Source organism: Ictalurus furcatus, chromosome 26 (genome assembly GCF_023375685.1).
Source record: "Ictalurus furcatus strain D&B chromosome 26, Billie_1.0, whole genome shotgun sequence".
Taxonomy (NCBI): Eukaryota; Metazoa; Chordata; class Actinopteri; order Siluriformes; family Ictaluridae; genus Ictalurus; species Ictalurus furcatus.
In genome coordinates, this window is record NC_071280.1 from 19,463,451 (window position 1) to 19,486,308 (window position 22,858).

Sequence of the window (22,858 nt, forward strand, 5' to 3'; positions counted from 1 at the left end):
GAGTGACTGTAGAGTACTTATGGAGTCCAAAGGGATCTGTATGGAGGACATGTCCGTGTTGAGGAGTCTGTTGGCCTGATGGAAGACGTTCCTCCTGAGCCTCTCAGTTTGAGCCATCAGACCATGGAGGTGCTTGCCTGATTGTAGCAGGCTAAACAGACAGTAACTGGGGTGGGTGGAGTCCCTGATGGTGTAGGTGCCATGCAGAGAGAGGAGAGTAGACGGGGAGATGTGCTGAGATTCACCGAGTCAGTAAACTTTCTATAGCCCCAGTATGGAACTTTTCAGGATCACTGGGGAGACCTTGAATTCCCTCAGCAGTTCCAGATGGTGCAGCCATTGTCTGGGTTTGTTCACCTGAGCTTGAGTGTGATGCGTCCAGGTCAGGTCCTCAGAGGTGTGTACTCCTGGATACCTGAAACTCCTCACTCTCTCCACGGGGGTCCTGCCAATCTCGAGTAGGGTGTACTTCCTCCGCTGCCTCTGAGGAGTCTGGGAGGGTTGTCTCACATTCATCTGCATTGTTGATCTTTGTATTTGCAATTCAGTTCATTTCACCTTGGAAATTAAATTCTTAAAATTGCATTTTTCATTTTTTTATTTATAAGTCAGTCTTTTCATTTCTAATATTTCTAATATTCTAGTATTTTGCAAATATACACACACCTTTCCTGGTAAATCCTTTGCCTGGCCTTCACTCATATATCGTCAGCACCTGATACAGTGGTGCTTGAAAGTTTGTGAACCAGTTAAATTTTTCTATATATCTGAATAAATATGACAAGAGATCCCAGTTAAACAAATGGAGAAAAAAAAAGTATTATACTCGGTCATTTATTTATTGAGGAGGGCAGATGGCGCCAGGGGCCTGCATGAGAAATACTAATAAATGAAATCAATTATACACCGCACACTAAGACACACCAAACAGAGACATCCGATAATATAATGATGTAGTGTTAGCCGCACGCTGATAAAACCTACGATTATTTAAAATGGATAAGCCTTTACAAAGAGGATGTAGTCTTTTAGCTGAGAGAGTTAATACAGAAGGGACGCACCCTACACAATGGAGACCTCACACTGAACATGTCTGACAACCACTGGGTTAAATAATGTCAAGTTTACAGGAACATTAGGAGAACATTCTCTCAACCATAATAAGTAACTTGCTGTAGTTGTAATTTGGTGAGTATATTTAGCTTTTTGTTTTGTTCTTGTATTTAGTTTGCTGTCAGGTTTAAGAGAGTGTAATACTGAGTAATAAATGATGACTTCAGTGTTCAGAGGTCGGTTTAAGACTCAGCGGTTCAAAGTGCCGGAATTTTACAGAAGAAGCAGAAACCCCATCATCCAATCATGACACGGAAGCGTTTGACGGGCGGTTAGATTGACCATTGAGAGCGCGGGATTACTCAGTGTGGGCGGGTTTATGGAAGTTTTATGACCGTCGCCTGACCGGATGGAAAAGTTGTCGGTTTTTCCGTTATTTTTGTTTGTGAAGGTTTTTGGTAGCTTCAGTCTTTCCGTAAACATTTAACCACACCAGTGTTTTGTAAAGATTTTGAATACACTAAGCCGTTATAATGCATGTATGAAGCTGAATTGCAGCTCGGGGGAACGTGGTGTTTTTATTTGCGCTCTGTAAAAGCTCCAGCTGCAGCTCCGAGTCTCCGGTTCTGACCCAGGAGACTTCTCCAGCTTCATCTCTCAGTCAGTAGGATTCGGTTCCTGAGCCATGGGGAACCGCGGGATGGAGGAGCTGATTCCTCTCATCAACAAGCTCCAGGATGCGTTCAGCTCCATCGGGCAGAGCTGTAATCTGGACCTGCCGCAGATCGCGGTGGTCGGCGGGCAGAGCGCCGGGAAGAGCTCCGTGCTGGAGAACTTCGTCGGGAGGTTAGCATCGTGCTAATGCTAAATACTAACAACAAATAAACAAACAAACAAACAAACAAACATCCTACTGGGAAGATTAATAACCTGTTTTATTTTATTTTATTTTATTTTTTTAAGTATGTGGTTCTTTAGTTCATGTGGAACCTGGAATACACACACACACACACACACACGCGCGCGCGCGCAGAATAAATACACATAAATACACTAATACACACACAATACATATACACACTCGCGCGCACACACAATACACTTATACACACACAATACACTTATACACACAATACATATACACACTCGCGCACACACAATACACTTATACACACAATACACTTATACACACAATACACTTATACACACAATACATATACACACACACACAATACACTTAAACACACAGTACACACACAATACATACACACACTCGCACACACAATACATATACACAATACACTAATACACACACACACACACACACACGGTGTATTTTATATTTGTATTAGATGAACTGATCTCCAGTAATAAATTGTCTTACAAAGTTCAATAAAAACAAATGATTATGTAATTAATGTTTTGAAATGATTTAAAAATGATGAGTTTTTACTCGAATACTTCCTCAGAATAAATGTTACTGCACTGGAAATGCCCCAAATCCATCCTGTAACTTTTTCTTTTTAAATTAGAAACATTAAAATTGTGTTAATTTAATGAAAGTGATATTTTTATGCACAGCTATTACTTCCTGTATGTCCTTGCAAAAGTTACCCAAAACCATTCATGTTTATTATAATCTTTTATTATTATTATTATTATTATTATTATTATTATTAAGACAGCAACTGTAGCAGAAACAAGTCAGCCATGAAACTATATAATAATAACATTAAAATAATAAATTATAATAAAAAATTATGTAATAGTTGTGTTAAACTCGTTGTAAGAAACAGTGAATCCTCGTCGTGTACATTTTACACTGTTACACTGTTAAACCTCACATCTTTACTTAATCAACATATTACACTAATTATATTAATTACAGAAAAGCTTGTAGAAGCTGAAACTGAAGTATTTACTGAAGAACACTAATGTACGTGTTTGTTTCTCGGCTGTTTTGCGTGTGAACTAACGTAACGTATTGTGGTATTGTAAGTGCATGTTTTCGGAGCTGAGGTGTAACCACGTAACCGAACTCCTCGCATAAACTTCTCCAGAGGAGTCACGGAGAACTGATCACACTTTCACTTCCTCTTCCTGTGCCGCGTGTCACACTGCATCGCGGTCAGGCTCGAAGGGTCTGTGCTGAGAACCAGAAGGAGGGTGCCTAGAGGCAGCAGAAGGGCAGCTAGCCCTAACCACAGCTCCATTCACACTAGCAGGAAACACTTCTCAGATCAGATTAGCATTCGTTAGAGAGATACGACAGTAGGTAGGAATATCAATTTACATAAATTCCCACGGACGATTGTCGTTTAAATTAACAATCAATTAATCAATCACAATTACTAGCATCCCTGCTAGGAACACTCACCAGAGGCACCAGCAATCTCTGCTACTTCCTTCCAGGCGGAAGGTAACGAGAGGTTGTGTACGACAGGAGAACGTCTCCGTACATGGTAACGAGAGACACTCTCTCTGTGTGTGTGTGTGTCTCTCTCTCTGTCGCTCTCTCTCTCTCTCTCTCTTTCTCTCTGTGTCTCTGTCTCTCTGTCAGGGATTTTCTTCCCCGAGGTTCTGGTATTGTTACTCGTAGACCCCTCATCCTTCAGCTGGTCAACCATAAAGCAGGTACACACACACACACACACACACACACACACACACACACATACGGTATAGTGTGTTTTGTCTCTTGAGTGTTTACGCCCCCCCCGTAGAGTACGCCGAGTTCCTGCACTGTAAAGGTCGGAAGTTTGTCGACTTTGACGAGGTGCGGCTGGAGATCGAGGCTGAGACGGACCGCATCACCGGCTCTAATAAAGGAATCTCACCCATTCCCATCAACCTGAGAGTGTACTCTCCGAATGGTAACACACTCACACTCATGCACACACACACACACACACACACACTCTCACTCACTTAAACATGTAAAAATGACCATTAGGCACTAGCAGAACAACAGCAAGAGGAGAACCGGTCATGCAGATGTTCTTCAGTAAAACATTTTTTACATGTGCTGTGTTTTTCCTTTGTTTTACGAAGAGACCTCGAATTAGCAGCACGACTCGTGCTAGATCTCGGGTGCACTGGAATAACGGTGGATAGGTGGAATAACGGTGGATAGCTGGCGTAACTTTCTGAAGCACTCAACATCTTTTCCTCAGTTTAACCAACGCAGGAGATCGGATTTCAAGTTGCTTTCTGAGATCGGAACATAACGTCCGATATTTAGCACGGGTTAAAGTTTGTGCGTTGCGATTTCAGAGTCGCACTCGCGTTAGCGTTAAGCTCAGACGTGAAAACAACAGTTTTGTTGCTATTTTGAGCTTTCGGAGCTCGTGGAGGCTTCATTTTAACTGTGAGAGTCAGTTGGATTTGAACTGAAGACATTAGGAAATAGCGTTGGTTAAAGAGGTAAATTACGGCTCTTAACGATGGAATGTTATGTTAATAAGCTGGATCTTTCTCTTGTCTCTCAGTGCTGAATCTGACTCTAATTGATCTTCCCGGTATGACGAAGGTTGCCGTTGGCGACCAGCCACAAGACATCGAGTTCCAAATAAGGTAATCGGTTAATTAGAGGATGAGCCGAGAGCTGATTGGATCAAAACGTTATAGGAACCGCATCCAGTCAGTAATAACGCAGTGTGTGTGTGTGTGTGTGTGTGTGTGTGTGTGCGCGCGCACAGGGACATGCTGCTGCAGTTCATCACGAGGGACAGCTGTCTGATTCTGGCCGTCACTCCTGCCAACACCGACCTTGCCAACTCCGACGCACTCAAGATCTCCAAGGAGGTCGACCCCCAGGGTGTGTGTACTTGTGTGGGTGTGTTTATGTGGGCCTACTCGGGGATCGTTGACCTTTGACCCTGTGCCTTGTAGGTCTCCGCACGATTGGTGTGATTACCAAACTGGATTTGATGGATGAGGGGACGGATGCCCGCGATATCCTGGAGAACAAACTGCTGCCTTTACGTAGAGGTACACACACACACACACACACACACACACAGGGTAATATCACATTTAATCAGTCAGCATTCTTTTCATCCCAGCAGACTCCGCCCACAGCTGAAAAGACTTCCTGATAAAGTTTTTGGGTTCCTGAAAAAGGTTCCTGGGCTTTTGTTGAACGTGTCTGATTTTGTGAATCAAGGTGTCCCAAAAAGGTTCTTGAAAAAGAGTCCCTGACTTACTCTGGTGAAGAGGTTTCTCCTGGAAAAGGTTCCTGATTTAAATTGTGTATAACGGGTTAATGAACAGGTTCCTGGATTATGGAAAAAGTTTCTGGGTTCCTGAAAAAGGTTCCTGCAAAAAGAACTGCACGTTTACATATATATATATATTACACACCCTTATTCAGTTGTACCTTTAACATTATGGTCTTAAAGTAAAAGTGTGTGTGTGTGTGTGTGTGTGTGTGTGTGTGTAGGCTACATTGGCGTGGTGAACCGCAGTCAGAAGGACATCGACGGCAGGAAGGACATCCGCGCTGCTCTGGCAGCAGAGAGGAAGTTCTTTCTGTCTCACCCTGCGTACAGACACATTGCCGAGAGGATGGGAACACCATACCTGCAGAAAACACTCAACCAGGTACACACGCCCACACACCCACCCACACACACACACACACACGCTAACGGTATATATGATGCAGTGCACTGCATTCGGAGGATAAATACACAAACCACTGCTGCATGAACTATAAACGCAGTGCTATGAATGTGTGACGAAGGACTTGTACAAATATTAACAAATGTATTTATAAGCCAATCCAACCATATCCGTCTCCATAGCAACTGACGAATCACATCCGAGACACGCTGCCCAGTCTGCGCAGTAAACTGCAGAGTCAGCTGCTCTCTCTGGAGAAGGAGGTGGAGGAGTACAAGAACTTCAAACCTGATGACCCAACACGCAAAACTAAAGCCCTTCTGCAGTGAGTACACACACATGCACACACACACACACACGTTGAGGAGCAGACATTCAAACGAGGTCAACATAACCACTGTGTGTGTGTGTGTGTGTGTAGGATGGTGCAGCAGTTCGGTGTGGACTTTGAGAAGAGGATCGAGGGCTCTGGTGATCAGGTGGACACTCTGGAACTTTCTGGAGGAGCTCGAATCAACCGCATCTTCCACGAGCGCTTCCCCTTCGAACTCGTCAAGGTGTATAAAAAAACAGGAAGAAAGAAACAGAGAGAGAAAGAGAGAAAGAAACGGAAACAAAGAGAGAAAGAAACGGAAAGGCAGAAAAAATAGGAATTAAAAGAATGAAGGGAACAGGGAAGTAAAGAAAAAAGGAAAGAAAGAGATGAAATGAAAAGAAACAAAGAAATGGTACAGTATAATGAAAAGAAGAATAATTTAAGAAATATAGCTGCAAGCAGCGATGACGGGCCCAAGCACTACGGCGCCATCTCTGCCCGGTGGCTGTATGAAAACATTGCGTAGTGAAGCGAGCGCTGTAAAATAAAACACCCGAAATGACAAACAAAAGAGCATTAAAGTTTGAGGCGTTACCACGACAACACTTTGAGATATCAAGACTCCTTTTTGCAATTTTGGGTAAATATAAGAAGCCTATTTAAAAGTCTGTTGTAAGTAACACACTTCCTGCTACCAGTTGGTGGCGCTATGACCGTGACCCACAGTAGTCAGATCCATGTGCTCAGCCCCACGTGACCAAACCTATAGCTCATGTTTCATCTAAATCACTCATTGCATGCAGAAGATATGAGACACTTCCATGAGAACTATGTGTTTACTGAGTTTCGTACATATACGTACAAGTAAGTACAATTTATGCCCCAAGGTTTTGTACCCCAAGCCCCCTCCACCCCCCCCCCCAACAAAATAAATAAATAATCCTATGTAAATGTATAAGATTTCATTTATGAATTAAAAAAAAAGACAGAAATACAGAAAGAAATCTCATTACAATAAACACTTCACACTGACTGTACTAGTGTTAATGTTTGTGTGTGTGTGTGTGTGTGTGTGTGTGTGTGTGTGTGTTTTAGATGGAGTTTGATGAGAAAGAACTGAGGAGGGAAATCAGCTACGCAATTAAGAACATACATGGCGTGAGGCAAGTGTACACATGTACTCACGCATACAGACACGTGCACGCATGCACACGTGCACGCACGCACACACACATACACATGCACGTGCGTGCACACACACACACACATCCACACACACATTCCTGTGTGTTTCCCTCAGGAATGTGCTGATGGTCAGTTGTACAGTATATCAGCACATTCCCAGTTCCTCTGTGTGAGCTGTTGTCTTTATTTTCTTATGGGCGCACACAGACACACACACACACACACACACACACACACACACTCACACACATGCTGATCATTAGGAGTGTGTTATTTAATGTCTGTTTCTGATTTTTCTCTTATTCACTCTTAATCCAGGACTTTGTATGAGCTTTTCTCCTGATCTTCCCCAAAGTGTCCTGCAGTGCTGTGTTTATTGCCCTGGAAAAATGATATATTTTTATAAAGAGAGAGAGAATGGGGATAGAAATGGAGAAAGGAAGAATGGAGGATGAAAAATAAATGGAGAAAGAATGAATGGCAGAAGGAAAAGAAATAAAGGAGGACAGAGAAAGCAGTGTGGAGGGAAAGAAAGAATGACAATAGACAGGAAGGAAGGAAGAATGGAGAAAGAATATCAAATAATAGAGAAGAAAATGAGAATGGAGGAAGAAAAGGAAAGAAGAGAACACAATGTGGGGGGAAAAGTGTGGACACAGAAAAAAAAGAAATTAAAGAATGGCTCTAGTCAGAAAAGGGAAGAAGGAAAGAAAGAAAGAATGCAGGAAGAATAAAACAGTAGAGAAGAACATAAAGATGAAGGGAAAGTGAAAGGAAGAAAAAGAAAGAGAAAAGGGGAAAGGAGTATGGATACAGATGAGAAAATGACAATAGAGAGGAAAGAATGGAAGAAGAAGAAAAATAATACAGAGAAGAAAGGGAAAACAAAAACACCAGAAGGAATGTAAAAAGGAATAAAAATAAAGATAAAATGAGGAAACAAAAAAAAAAAGAATTTGTTACTGCAATCATTTAGTAACCGTGAGAATAGAGGAAGAAAGACAAAATAAAAAAAAATAAAGAAAAAGAAAAACTGAAAAGGAAATAATTTTAAAAAAAGGATAAAAATGGAGGGAAGAGACTGTAAGGTGGAAAAGAAGTACAAATACAGAGGAGAAAGAAAATCAAGGTTTATTTAACCCAGTCATCACATGCTGGTGTGTGTGTGTGTGTGTGTGTGTGTGGGGCGTGTATCAGGACGGGTTTGTTCACCCCTGACCTGGCCTTCGAGGCCATAGTGAAAAAGCAGATCATTAAGCTGAAGGAGCCGTGTCTCAAATGCATCGACCTGGTCATCCAGGAGCTCATCAACACAGTCAGGCAGTGCACTACGAAGGTAGCGCATGCAGCCAGAGGGGGCGCTGCAGAGCGAGTGAGCAGGGGAGGGGAACGATCTGCACAGCCTCTACATTTAAACCGAGTTCGTTTACAGATCACTGCTTACGCAGGTCAAGCATTTAAACCGAAACATCTCATTCTGACGTTTTAAGGGATTTAATCCAAGCAGTTAGCGCTGGATGTTTGAGGGGCGGGGCTTCTGAAAATTCCTATACGTCTTGCTGAGTCATCAGGACAACTAAAAGCACTTGAAAGTGTTTTTAAGCGCAGACCGGAGCTGTGCAGATCGTGACCGTTTCCTGGTCCTGCCTCGTCCTCTGAGTGAGCATGTCGAGGAGGCCGGTTTTTACTTACTGACTCTGCTCTCGGTTAAAGACGAGCTTCTGGATTCGCCATTTTCACCTGCACATCAACACCTCGTCATCAGTCATGTGATACTGCCAACTAACCAACACACAACAAAAGCACTGGTCCTTTCAAAATACTATCACTTGGTCTAGGGGATATATAGGTAGATGGATGGATTAGATTAGCCGATCAGATGATGGATGGATTAGATTAGCGGATCAGATGATGGATGGATGGATTAGATTAGCGGATCAGATGATGGATGGGTGGATTAGATTAGCGGATCATATGATGGATGCGTGGATTAGATTAGCGGATCAGATGATGGATGGATGGATTAGATTAGCGGATCAGATGATGGATGGATGGATTACATTAGCGGATCAGATAACGGATGGATGGATAGATTAGATTAGAGGATCAGATGATGGATGGATGGATGGATGGCTGGATGGATGGATTAGATTGGCGGATCAGATGATGGATGGATGGATTACATTAGCGGATCAGATGATGGATGGATGGATTAGATTAGCAGATCAGATGACGGCTGGATGGATAGATTAGATTAGCGGATCAGATGATGGATGGATGGATTGTTGAAAGGATGGATTAAATTAGTGGATCAGATGATGGATGGGTGGATTAGATTAGCGGATCAGATGATGGATGGATGGATTAGATTAGTGGATCAGATGATGGATTATATTAGCGGATCAGATAACGGATGGGTGGATAGATTAGATTAGAGGATCAGATGATGGATGGATGGATGGATGGATGGATGGATTAGATTGGCGGATCAGATGATGGATGGCTGGATTACATTAGCGGATCAGATGATGGATGGATGGATGGATTAGATTAGCAGATCAGATGACGGCTGGATGGATAGATTAGATTAGCGGATCAGATGATGGATGGATGGATTGTTGAATGGATGGATTAAATTAGTGGATCAGATGATGGATGGGTGGATTAGATTAGCGGATCAGATGATGGATGGATGGATTAGATTAGTGGATCAGATGATGGATGGATGGATTATATTAGTGGATCAGATGATGGGTGGGTGGATTAGATTAGTGGATCAGATGATGGTTGGGTGGATTAGATTAGTGGATCAGATGATGGTTGGGTAGATTGTTGAATGTATGAAACAAATAAGTTAGATTCATGAACTGACTTGGAGTTGGATGGATGGTTGGATGGAAGGATAGAGAGATTAGATTGGATGAACAGGTAGATTACACATCCACACATACACTTACTCTGAAGTACCTGAGGCACACTGAATAAATAATCCGAATACATTGTGTAATTAATGTAGGTGAGATTTGTAGAAACCAGAAGCTCGTCTGATTTGAGGCAATGTGTACAGTGAAAACTCGACTAAACCTTTCTGTCTCCTTTTATTTTCTCTCCTGTTCTTTGTCCTTCTTTACCTGGCCTTTCTTTTCTTTTTTTTTTTTTTGCTACATCCCTGTTTTTGTATCTGAACCTGGCCACCCTTTTCCTCACATTACCCTGATATAAAAATGACCCACACTCGGCCCTGCTCCACCCATTTCCCATGATCCCTCAGGACGGGCTTGTTCACCCCAGACCTGGCGTTCGAGGCCATAGTGAAAAAGCAGATCGTTAAGCTGAAGCAGCCATGTCTCAAATGTGTGGACCTGGTCGTGTCCGAACTCTCCGCTCTCGCCCACAAGTGCACGGAGAAGGTAAAGGGTACGACGATACGCTGGGAGGAGGGAGGGGAGTGAAAGATGGATTTAGATATGAAGAGTGGTTGGATGGGTTGGTTGATAGATTTACAGATGAACAGATGATTGTATTGCTGGAATAAATAGATGGATTAGATGGGTAGATAGATAGATTAGATGGCTGGATGGATTAGATAGATGGATGAATTAGATGCAAGTTAGATGAATAACTGGATTAGACAGATGTAGGAGTCAGATAAGTAAATGGATCTGTGTTTGATGGATGGATTAGACAGATGTAGGTGTCAGATGGGTGATTGGATTAGACAGATGTAGGTGTCGGATGGGTGATTGGATTAGACATGTAGGTGTCAGATGGGTGATTGGATTAGACAGATGTAGGTGTCGGATGGGTGATTGGATTAGACAGATGTAGGTGTCAGATGGGTGATTGGATTAGACAGATGTAGGTGTCGGATGGGTGATTGGATTAGACAGATGTAGCGGTTTACGTTTACCACATTTGGCAGATGCTCTTGTCCAGAGCGACTTACATTTATCTCATTTATACATCTGAGCAGTTGAGGGTTAATGGCCTTGAACTCAACCTTCCCGGTTGGATGGCTGGATGGCTTAGACAGAGATTGGATTAGTAGATTAGATAAATGGAATTTTTTTAGATAAATATTAGTAGATAGTGGTTAAGAACGCTGTTGATGCCACAGATAAATAGTGCAAGTATAAATAAACATACACTATATGGCCAAAAGTATGTGGACACCTGACCATCTCACCCATAATGTGGTTCTTCTGCAAACTGTTACCACAAAATTAGAAGCACATAATTATATAGAATGTTTTTGTACACTTTGGCATTACAATTCCCCTTCACTGGAACTCAGAGGAACAAATCTGTTCCATCATGACACACTGTGCACAAGGCGAGCTCCATGAAGACGTGGTGTGTGAAGGTTGGAAGAAGGTAGAAGAACTCGAGTGTCCTGCACAGAACCCTGACCTCAACCCCACTGACTCATCACCTTTGGGATGAACTGGAACTGGAGTCTCCTTGCATCATCATCAGCGCCTGACCTCAACCTCACTAACGCTCTCGTAGCTGAATGAACACAAATCCCCATAGCCACGCCCCAAAATCTCCATAGCCACGCCCCAAAACCCCCACAGCCACACCCCAAAATCTAGTGGACAGCCTTCCCAGAAGAGTGGAGTAGGTTATTATAACAGCAAAAAGGGAATAAATGAATGTCAATGTTCAGTACAGTACTCAGGTGTGCACATACATTTAGCCATATACTGTAGTGTATGAATATCCCGGTGTGTGTGTGTGTGTGTGTGTGTGTGTGTGTGTGAGCGCTTATATTTTCCTCGCTTGTATTCACACCTTCCCTGCAGCCACATTCCCAGTGACGCTCCACCCTAAAACCCCAAATCTCACCTCCTGCCATTGTAGCATCCCAATCATGTCCAATCCATGTCCAATCCAATGCTCATGATTTCTAATGATTGTCCCTTCAGTGACTTTACCCACAATTCCTTTCCAGTCCGTCACTAAAAAATGAATCAAAATCTGACATTTTGTTGTTGTTCTGTTGATTTCGTGATTTCACGACGCAGCACCTCCTCCACCTTTTCTCTGACTCACACACTTTCCGTATCACAGACCCGACTTCCTTCATTAACACCAGATCCCTAACAAATCCGTGTTTTAGAGCTGCACAATGTCTTATTCTTTCGCTGTAGTGCAGTTTATTGATGGTATCGTGGGTAACACCTAAAGTGCTGCACCATAAAAAGCTTTTGTTTGTCCAAGCGTCTACATGATTTTAATGCTGATTTCTGCTAGTGCTCCTGCGTGATTTTATTCGAATTCTGTGATAGCACTTGGCTAACGTAGCGCTAATTTACCACACAAGGTAGCAGATCGTTACAGATGCTAACAGTTTTTTTTACACAGGTCGTATCGTGCAGCCCTAGTCCACACCGTAACATAACATCCTCATGTGTGACTGGGTTATAATCACTAACAATGCTTTGTGTGTTTGTGTGTGTGTGTGAAATAGAAATGCTTATTCTAGTATAGCAGATGAGTGTTCGGACGTGTGTGTGTGTGTTGATGCAGTCGTGTGTTTTTTATTAGCTGAGTTCATATCCTCGACTGAGAGAGGAGACCGAGAGGATCGTCACCACCTACATCAGAGAGAGGGACAGCAAGACTAAAGACCAGGTGAGTGATTAAACACAGACATGTTTAAACAGAGGTCATGTGCTTGTCACACCTCCGTCATTCCGGGACAAATACAGTTGTCGTTAAAAATATTGGGTAACCGAGTTAATCCTGAACCTGATTAACCTGAATGTTCGGACTCGGTCATTAAGGGTGGAGTTCCTTAAAAACTTTGCCACATAAGCATTGTTGTGAAATCCTCACCTAGAGCACTCGCTCTCCCAGTTAGGATGAGACAGTTCACAGAAAAAATAAAAATCCTGCCATGGATTCCTCCCCCTCGTGTCGTTCCAAAGCCGTAAGACTTTCCTTCATCTTCGGGACACAAATGAAGACGTTTTTAATGAAAACTGGGAGATTTCTGTCCCAGTCCAAGTAACCAAAACTTTCAAGCTCCAAAAAGTTCATAAAGGCATCGTAAAAGTAATCCATGTGACTCCAGGGGTTTAATCCTAATTTTAAGAAGCGATGCGAATACTTTATTTTAGAACTATCTCTAACTTTTAGGAAATTGGGCCCTGATCCTGAGCAAGATTATGATAAGATTTCATATTACTAACTACGGCAGACTATGCCTTGTCTTCCTTATTCTTATTATTTTATGCTAATAATGACTGATGGTTAGTTTTGGTTAGTATGTAAATTTATTAAGAAACATTGAAAAAAATATAATTTTTAATTTGCCATTTTTATATATATATATATATATATATATATATATATATATATATATATATATATATATATATATATATATATATATATATATATAAAATATACATTTTCATTAAATTTTTTTCATATTTAATTTGATCTCTTTCATCTCCTTATACTTATTTTTATATTTATATTTTCAGTTTATCTTATGTTTGATCCGAGTGCATGGGATAATGGGAGCAGCCAAAAGAAGAAGAAGATTATTATAATAATTATTAGTAGTAGTAATTAGTAATAATTATTATTATTCCTAGTAGTATATTCCTGAAAGTTTTTTTTATTTTTGTGTGTGTGTGTGTGTGTGTGTGTGTGTGTGTGTGTGTGTGTGTGCGTGCGTGTGGGGTAGGTGATGCTGTTGATTGACATCGAGCTCTCCTACATCAACACCAACCATGAGGACTTCATCGGTTTTGCGAAGTGAGTGACCCCTGACCCCCTTGACCCTGAAGGATCACATGATATCTAGCGCAGCATTAACCCAGTCTGTGACATTAAGAAATGAAAAATATAGTTTACAGGATGACGTTATTTTCATTTTTGACCATCTACTACAGCGCCCAGCAGAGTTCCGCTGTCACCAAGAAGAGAGCTGTTCCTAACCAGGTGCTGCACTAGACAGACTACATTATTTTCTCTAATTCGCATATTCAAATCACTGCTAATCGGTGTGGGTGTCTGTGCTCATTACCATAACTACACCCCTTTTGCAGGTGATCAGGAAGGGTTGGCTCACGATCAACATCAGCATAATGAAGGGCGGCTCTAGGGACTACTGGTTCGTCCTGACCGCCGAGTCGCTGTCCTGGTACAAGGACGAGGAGGTGTGTGTGTGTGTGTGTGTGTGACCATTCTGCATCACATCAGTTTATAAATGCTAAACGTTACATTCCACCGTGTGTGTGTTTCAGGAAAAAGAGAAGAAGTACATGCTCCCTCTGGATAACCTGAAGATCAGAGATGTAGAGAAAGGCTTCATGTCCACCAAACACACCTTTGCTATCTTTAACACTGAGCAGAGGTGTGTGTGTGTGTGTGTGTGTGTGTGTGTGTGTGTGTATATATGTGTGTGTGTGTATGTGTGTGTGGTTACTTATCTGTAATTGTACCCATCACTACAGTCTTTTGGCTGAGCGTTGTGTGTGCGTGTGTTTGTGTGTGTGCAGGAACGTGTATAAAGACCTGCGTCAGATCGAGTTGGCGTGCGACTCTCAGGAGGATGTGGACAGCTGGAAGGCCTCGTTCCTGCGAGCAGGAGTGTATCCTGAGAAGGACCAGGTACGTGTTTGTGTGGGTATCTCAGGTGTGCGTTGCGTTAACCATGGTCAGTACCGCCAGTTCAGATCATGTCTCTGTCTCCAGGTGGAGAACGGTGAGGGGGCTCCAGCAGACACCTTCTCCATGGACCCTCAGTTGGAGAGACAGGTGGAGACGATCCGGAACCTGGTCGACTCCTACATCGGGATCGTCAACAAGAGCATCCGGGACCTCATGCCCAAGACCATCATGCACCTCATGATCAACAGCGTGAGACTTGTGTTCATTACTCCACCACCTCCATCTTTTACTGTTTGGGCTTTCCATCTTTAGTTTCATTGTTTGAACTTCATATGCTCTTCACTAAAATATTTGCACTTTTATATTATTATTTTCTGTTTTTCTCATTATCAGTTCAAAATGAAATCATTTTTAAACAAACTAGTTCACATCCAGTCCACAGTGCTACTCCTGCGACAGTGATAGGACCCTGGAAATATGGGGATGTAGGAATATAATGCCCCATAAACATGGGACACTGGGAAGATCAGGATATGGGAGCATAAAGACTCCGGTACCTATGAACATGGAAGTATGTATGCCCCAGTGACACAGGGCTGTAGGAACTTGCAGCCCGGGGAACATAAGGTATCAGGAAATAAATCACAAAGAGTAATATAGGACCCTGGAAACACAGGACTCTGAGAGCACAGGACCCTGAGAACACAAGACCCTGGAAACACAGGACCCTGAGAACACAAGACCCTGGAAACACAGGACCCTGAGAACACAAGACCCTGGAAACACAGGACCCTGAGAACACAAGACCCTGGAAACACAGGACTCTGAGAACACAAGACCCTGGAAACACAGGACCCTGAGAACACAAGATCATGGAAACACAGGACCCTGAGAACACAGGACCATGGAAACATAGGACCCTGAGAACACAAGACCCTGGAAACACAGGACCCTGAGAACACAAGACCCTGGAAACACAGGACCCTGAGAACACAAGACCCTGGAAACACAGGACCCTGAGAACACAAGATCATGGAAACACAGGACCCTGAGAACACAGGACCATGGAAACATAGGACCCTGAGAACACAAGACCCTGGAAACACAGGACCCTGAGAACACAAGACCATGGAAACACAGGACCCTGAGAACACAGGACCATGGAAACACAGGACCCTGAGAACACAGGACCATGGAAACACAGGACCCTGAGAACACAGGACCATGGAAACACAGGACCCTGAGAACCTAGGACCATGGAAACACAGGACCCTGAGAACCTAGGACCATGGAAACACAGGACCCTGGAAACATAAGATCCTGAGAACATAGGACCCTGGAAAAATAGGACCATAGAAACATAGGACGCTGAGAACATAGGGTTGCCCCGGATGTACTGATATACACAGCTCGTATTAATATATCTACCAGGTTACCAGTAGCTATAATAATACAGGTTTTGGATTTGATGTTGTCCAGATACATTATATTTACTCATAATGTAAAATATTGTTTTTCGATCCTGCCTCCTCCTGGACGCCTTAATCTTAACATGCAACCGCGTTTCTGAACAACAACTGACGATTGTAAAAAGTCTTCTTCTAGCCACTAATTTATATCGAACCCCACCCTCCCCCACTCCAGGCAAAGGAGTTCATCCACTCCGAGCTGCTGGCGTTCCTGTACTCGAGTGCGGATCAGAGCGTGCTGATGGAGGAGTGTGCCGATCAGGCTCAGCACCGAGAAGAGGTGTTGCGGATGTACCACGCCCTTAAAGAGGCCCTCAGCATCATCAGTGACATCAGTACCACCACCATCTCCACCCCCTTGCCCCCACCTGTGGACGACACCTGGATCAACACGGAGGCCGGGTACGTACACACACACATACTATCTATCTATATGTATCTACACACATAAATTCATCCTCCTCTCTCTATCTCTCTCAGTCCTCCTGCTCAGATGAAGCCTCCAAGCTCCGCCCCTCCTCCTGGTCGTCCTCCAGCAGTGAGGGGTCCCACCCCCGGTCCTCCCCCGGGCTCCGCCCTTCCACCAATGGCTCCGCCAATTCCATCTCGGCCCGGTCCACCACCTGTGAATGCTTATGACCCAAGCTCCGCCCCTCCACCACAGATTCCTTCTCGACCTGCCCGAGTGCCCCCTTCCATACCACCTGGAATCCCCAGGTACGAGCTCTCTGTCTCACACACACACACACACACACACACACACACACACACACTCCCACACACTACCACTATCTTGCCGTTATCTTCCATTACAGTGCTAATGGAAATGAGCGTTATCTTCAGTACCATGTATAACCACTACGCTGTTTCTTTCTAGCAGAAGACCTCCAGCAGCTCCAAACAGACCTACCATCATCCGCCCGTCTGAGCCGTCCCTGCTCGACTGAACACGTATACACACGCGTACAAAGATAAAACGATACGGCGTGTGTGTACGTGTGTACCGATAAGGCTATCCATCCCTCATTCGTCATGCTAACAGGAAAACACTCGGTCACGTTATCGTAAACACGAACTGATTCAGAGGTCCGTCGAGGCCACGTTATTATTGTCTGTGTTCCATTTTCTCATCACCTATTTCAGGAATAATACACACAACAACTATGCTAGCTAGCTAGCTGTCTAATGCTAATTCTATGCTAACACCAACTAGGATCGATTTGAGGAATTTAATTTACGTAAAAAGTGAAAATAAAAAAATAAAAACATAACAGATTTACTTGACTGAAGGTGTAGATGTATTTGACTCGAGCACGTTTTAATAGTCATATCCCAGCCATGGAGTTCAAAACAGTCATATCTGATGAATCCGTATTGAAAAAGTCATTGTTTTCTGTTTAATTGCTGCAGTTTAGTTTTTTAATTTGTTTATTCGGACAGTTATCGTGTACCTGCTTCCTAACACGTGATAAAGGAAACGAACATGTTTACAGGTAAAATGTTTATAATTATCTCCTGGCCGAAAAAGGGTGCTAGGTTTCTTCTAATAAGGTTTTCGCTAATAATCAGTTGTACGATATTTGCTAATATAATATACCTTGCTTAATGCTAACATGCTAACACTAAATTAGGGACCCAAACTGGAAAGTATGTTCTTTTAAACAGTGCCTTAATTACGACAATAATTATTGTACGAATTTCTATGCACTTTGATGCGCATCATACAGTACGCTCTAACAACTATGCTGAGGAAGGGGGAGGGGGGGTGCAAAAACTTATATTTTGGGGTTAATTTCCTGCTAAAAGCTGCAAGTAAATGAGATTATAATGTAATGAATTATGAAATCAGTTTAGAATTGAACCTGTTTGGCGAGTGCAACACGATCCGTTACAGCTACGAAACCTAATTTACGCCTTTACCTCTTCGTGTTTGAGTTTTCAAGTTGCGTTTACGAATCTGCGATCACACCGCCAGAGCGCGTGATTACAACATGCAACTTTAAAGCTGTAACAATTTCGACGGTGAGAGAGCGCGAGAGAGAAGGGGGCGGGGCCACGTGTGTGAATTATTGTGGAGAGCTTCTACGAGTCGTGATTACAAATTGTGAATGATGATGGTGATGGTGTGTGTGTGTGTGTGTGTGTGTGTGTGTGTGTGTGTGTGTGTGTGTGTGTGTGAACTGAACGCGAGTATCGATTTATCAGTGCCGCGTCAGATATGCGCATCAGATTTACAAAACGGATCAGATTTGACTGAGAATCGTTAAAGCAGCGCTTCATCTTTGTGTGTGCAATTACAGGAGCTAACACGCTAACACACCAGCCACGCGCTAACGTTAGATAGTTAACTAGCTTTGTGTTTTGGGAGAAGACCCGAGCGGCGTTATTGTCATTATTATAAAATTGAAATAACACACACATTCTGACTCTGTCTCTGATTTTTAACTCGTATTTCACTGCCGTGGGTTTTTAAGAACGGAACAGGATATTAGATTAGCGATGTTAAAACGGATATTTTACTTTTACTTTACTTTATTACTCCGCCTTCATTTTCTTATATATATATATCTCTCAGTAGTTATACGTATAAGTTATGTATAGCTCAATTTTGCGATTGTCTTGTGCATGCATTTATTATTATTATCATTATTATTATTTTCAGCCTGAACACATCCTGTAGCTGTTATTTTTATTGTTGTTATCTTTTTATTTTTTGCATTATTATTATTTTTTATGAATATTTTGTATTTTGACCATGTGTGCCTTGTTCTGACGTTTTAAGTGCCTGCTTTATAACGGCGTTCCTCAGTGATGCAGATAAATGCAATGATTTAAAAAAAAAAAAAGAATGAGAAATGAATAAAAAAGGGAATTAAACTCAGTAATGTCTTTCTTGAATATTTGTTATTTTGAAATTCATGATTTTATTTCAGTTGGAGCGTTACAGCCAACGCATCACGCACTAGTTAGGATTTATTCAAATGATAACAGAATTCAAATGTGGTTAGTGTATATTTTATTATTATTGTGTATTTCTTTTAAACAGACTTTTTTACAGTATTTTATGAACATTAGCTGCAGTACATTAGCCTCATAGCGACGGTTTTTTGTGTATATACAAACACGTATGTACAGAAAACGGTGTGCGTCTGGGAAGAAATGGGTGGTGTGCGATCAGTTGATCTGGATGTAGGACGCAGGGACGTATCCTATACCTCCGTTTGTCTTCTTCACACGCACCCAACCATCTCCCATGTCCTCGTCCAACACGCTGAGACGCTCCCCGACCTGCATGCTCACTTCCCCCTCTCTCGTACCTGAGTCATGGGTTAAGCAGGACAGAAGAGAGACGGATGGGGCAGGGTCAAAGGAGATAACAGAAAGGAGGAACAGAGAAGACAATGTGAGATGCTGAAGAGACATGGAGGAGACACCGGTGAGACAGAAGATATGCGGAGACATATTAAACATATATGGAGGGATATGTAGAGACAGAGGATTTTCTGAAATACTCAAACTAACCCATCTGGTACCAACAACCGTGCCACGATTACAATCACACTTTAGAGATCAGACTTTGCCTGTATTCTGATGTATGATGTGAACGTTAACTGAAGCTCTGGACGTGTATCTGCATGACTTTATGGACTGTGCTGCACCATTGGCTGATTGGATAACGGCATGAACGTGCAGGTGGACGGTGGGTGTAGACGTAAGGTATAATGGAGATTTACAGCTTCTCTGGCTTTATTAGAGTAGTTTATTTGCTGATTGAAATGTCGCTGTGATAACTGTACCGTTAAAGTTGTAGAGGGCGAGGCACTGGGCCAAGGGCACATCTTCATCAAAGTCTTCATCAAAACTGCTGTGGAACTGGGAATGCACCAGCTTGGGGGGACTCTGGAAAGTTGGACTTACCTGGACGTAATGTGGACTACGCATACACACACACACACACAAAACATGGGATATATGAGACAGATGAGATACAGGAACGACACACAAGTGGCAAAGAGGAGAAAAAGATGGGACACAGGGGTATTTTACCTCTTCATAGAGAATACAGTCTATGGTACTCACATTCTTCAGTAAGTTATTTGTGAGGCTCTTAATGTTAACACACACACACCTGGTTTGGTTGCTGTTTTGCACAGAGACCCCTCCGGCCTCACCCAGCCACGCCTGCAGAAACACAGTGAATCATATCCACGTTGGTCATGCTGTTGATTTAAGTAATGCACGATCGCCCCCTGCTGGACATTATTATATTCTATTCCATTTGTGAGGTAGGGCGAGGTTATATGACCTCTTACCTGGTATCTGGAGAGTTCCCCCCTCAGTCGGTTGATATTGTGTGTGGTTTCGTTGATCTGAGGCTCCAGACTGGCCGGGTCGCCCAGCTGATTGTTCTGCTCGTACACACGTCTCATCTTATTCAGACCCTCGCTGCACACATCATCATCATCATCATCATCATCATTGATATTATCACTGACACTAGCAGTGTGTGTATGTAACCCTACCTCCGGTCTGTCTCTTTCTGCAGCTCCTTATTGAGTTCATCAACTTTCTCCTGAAGGCGTTTCTTCCTCTGATCTGAGGGTAAGTGGGAGAAATCCTCTGACGGAGGGGCCTGCACACACACACACACACACACACACACACACACACACACACTAGTTAACGAAGGTGGATGTGGCACAAGTATAACTTTTAATCATACACTGCTCATATTATTATTATTAGGGGCACCTATTATTTTTCTACTGCTTATTATTATTACTATTATTATTATTATTATTATTATTATTAATATTAGTAGTAGTAGTAATAGTAGTAGTATTACCATGTTTTTGTCACCGGTCCCACCCTGCTGTGAAGGAGGCAGAAAGGAGAATGGTCACAAACAGTTTACACACATTTTAACATAATAATACAATCCCAACTCCAAAAAAGGAGTCTGTATAAAATGTAAATAAATATAAACAAAAACAGAATGCAGTGATTTGCAGATCTCATAAACTCGTATGTTATTCACAGTAGAACATAGAAAACATACCAAATGTTTAAACCGAGAAAATGTACCGTTTTAAGAAAAAGAATAAGTTAAATTTGAATTTGATGGTCACAACACGTCTCAAAAAAGTTGGGACACGGCGACAAAAGGCTGCTTATAATTACAGAATCCTAGGTTTTTATTTTATTATATATTTTATTTCAGCATTCTAGACCTCATTATATAATGCTATAACTACAGTACTAGAGTTAGAGTTGAATATTCCAGGTCTACAGTTATAGCTATGGTGTAGCTCTGTAGTGTAACTAGAAGTAGTAAAGTAATGTCTAAAGTCTAAAGTAAGCCTAGCTTTATATTTGATTAGAAATTCAACATTATATAAATATTTATGAGTATTTCCCATGGGGGGCGAATCCCTGCCTCATTAGATCCACAAATCTAACTATGGTTTCTAAAAAGTATCAAACAAAAAGTATAGCAATCATTTCAGAAACCTAGCTCTTACAATTTTTGTTACAAACCCAACATACTAGAAGTGAATATTATAACTACAGTCCTGGAAATACAATAGAAAATTCCAGTTCTGTTATAGTTATGGTACTAAAAAAGTACTGTATAGAAATACAGTACTGTGCAAAAGTCTGGATGCAGAGCAAAGATGCCTTCAGAAGTAACGAAAATGTTTCTATATTTAACATAATACTATAAAGAGTAGTAAACAGTAAAAAATTAAAGAAAGGTAATATTTGGAGTGACGACCCATTGTTTATAAAAATCGTAGTCTCGGGTACAGTGTGTGCAGTTTTATAAGGAAATGAGCTGTAAGTGTTACTGAGCGTCTTGCAGAACCAGACATGTTTTTTTTTTTAATCTTAAAACTGTCTCTTATATACAGTAATATGCTGCTTTGTGCTTTACTGACGCACAAACATTTCTCTGAAACATTTTGTGCTCGAAAACTAATGTTTGGAAATGTAAAATGTTTTTGTACTGTATAAATACCTTGTTCTTTTTGAACAGCTGTTTGATGCGGACTTTCGGCATGTGGTGTGTGTTGTCCACAACCGCAGGTCTGATTCCTTGACTATAATCCTCAAACTCCACATCAGCAGGGGGCGCCAGACCTGATTTATACTGCTCGATGAGGGACAGTGAATCCTGAAACACACACACACACGTTTTTTTGGTCTACTGGTCACAGTAGACTGCTGAGGTTCTCTCTCACTCTGTGTGTGTGTGTGTGTGTGTGTGTGTGTGTGTGTGTGTGTACCTGTTTCTCGTATGTGCTGCTGCTGTATATGCTGATCTTCTCCAGACTCTGGTTGATCGAAGGCAGCGTGTTTCTCTCAGTGTCGGCCAACAGGCCGTAACCTTCCGCCAGTTTCCTGATCCTCCCTTCCTCCATCTGCTGCAGCTTCTGAGGGACACACAAAGAAGGCGGAGTCAGTATACGAGGGGCGGGGCCAACTTGTGTTTGTTTTTTGTGTTCTGGCTTACTGAAGCGATTGGTGTGTGTTTGGAAATATGTTGAACCAGTAACGCCTCTTTCAAACTCCACGGAGCTTT

The 22,858-nt window shown here is 42.3% G+C and overlaps 2 protein-coding genes across 6 annotated transcripts in view; one reads left to right on the forward strand and one right to left on the reverse strand.

Moving 5' to 3' along the window:
• Positions 1-1,332: 1,332 nt before the first annotated feature.
• Positions 1,333-19,156, forward strand: dnm2b (dynamin 2b). 4 transcript variants are annotated; one of them, XM_053616281.1, is made up of 21 exons: positions 1,333-1,899; positions 3,614-3,687; positions 3,777-3,926; positions 4,542-4,626; positions 4,752-4,870; positions 4,945-5,043; positions 5,495-5,655; positions 5,859-6,001; positions 6,098-6,233; positions 7,088-7,155; positions 10,449-10,587; positions 12,728-12,814; positions 13,878-13,948; positions 14,086-14,134; positions 14,242-14,352; positions 14,440-14,549; positions 14,695-14,806; positions 14,891-15,055; positions 16,451-16,677; positions 16,756-16,992; positions 17,153-19,156. In XM_053616281.1, the coding sequence occupies exons 1-21, from the start codon at positions 1,739-1,741 to the stop codon at positions 17,220-17,222; spliced, it is 2,574 nt and encodes an 857-aa protein (XP_053472256.1). In that variant the 5' UTR covers positions 1,333-1,738; the 3' UTR covers positions 17,223-19,156. The 4 variants fall into 4 exon arrangements, with proteins under 4 accessions (XP_053472256.1, XP_053472255.1, XP_053472258.1 ...); XM_053616280.1 differs by lacking the exon at positions 10,449-10,587 and adding an exon at positions 8,375-8,513 and having other exon boundaries at positions 1,335-1,899; XM_053616283.1 differs by having other exon boundaries at positions 1,336-1,899; positions 17,156-19,156.
• A 118-nt stretch (positions 19,157-19,274) lies between these two features.
• Positions 19,275-22,858, reverse strand: part of trip10b (thyroid hormone receptor interactor 10b) — an 8,892-nt gene continuing 5,308 nt past the window's right edge. For both annotated transcript variants that reach the window (XM_053616322.1, XM_053616321.1), the window contains exons 8-15: positions 22,563-22,709; positions 22,295-22,450; positions 21,122-21,148; positions 20,799-20,908; positions 20,589-20,721; positions 20,405-20,457; positions 20,073-20,209; positions 19,275-19,592 (exon numbers count right to left, since the gene is read on the reverse strand). In XM_053616322.1, the coding sequence (XP_053472297.1) occupies positions 19,450-19,592; positions 20,073-20,209; positions 20,405-20,457; positions 20,589-20,721; positions 20,799-20,908; positions 21,122-21,148; positions 22,295-22,450; positions 22,563-22,709 (906 nt within the window). In that variant the 3' untranslated portion in view covers positions 19,275-19,449. The remainder of the gene's footprint in view (positions 19,593-20,072; positions 20,210-20,404; positions 20,458-20,588; positions 20,722-20,798; positions 20,909-21,121; positions 21,149-22,294; positions 22,451-22,562; positions 22,710-22,858) is intronic.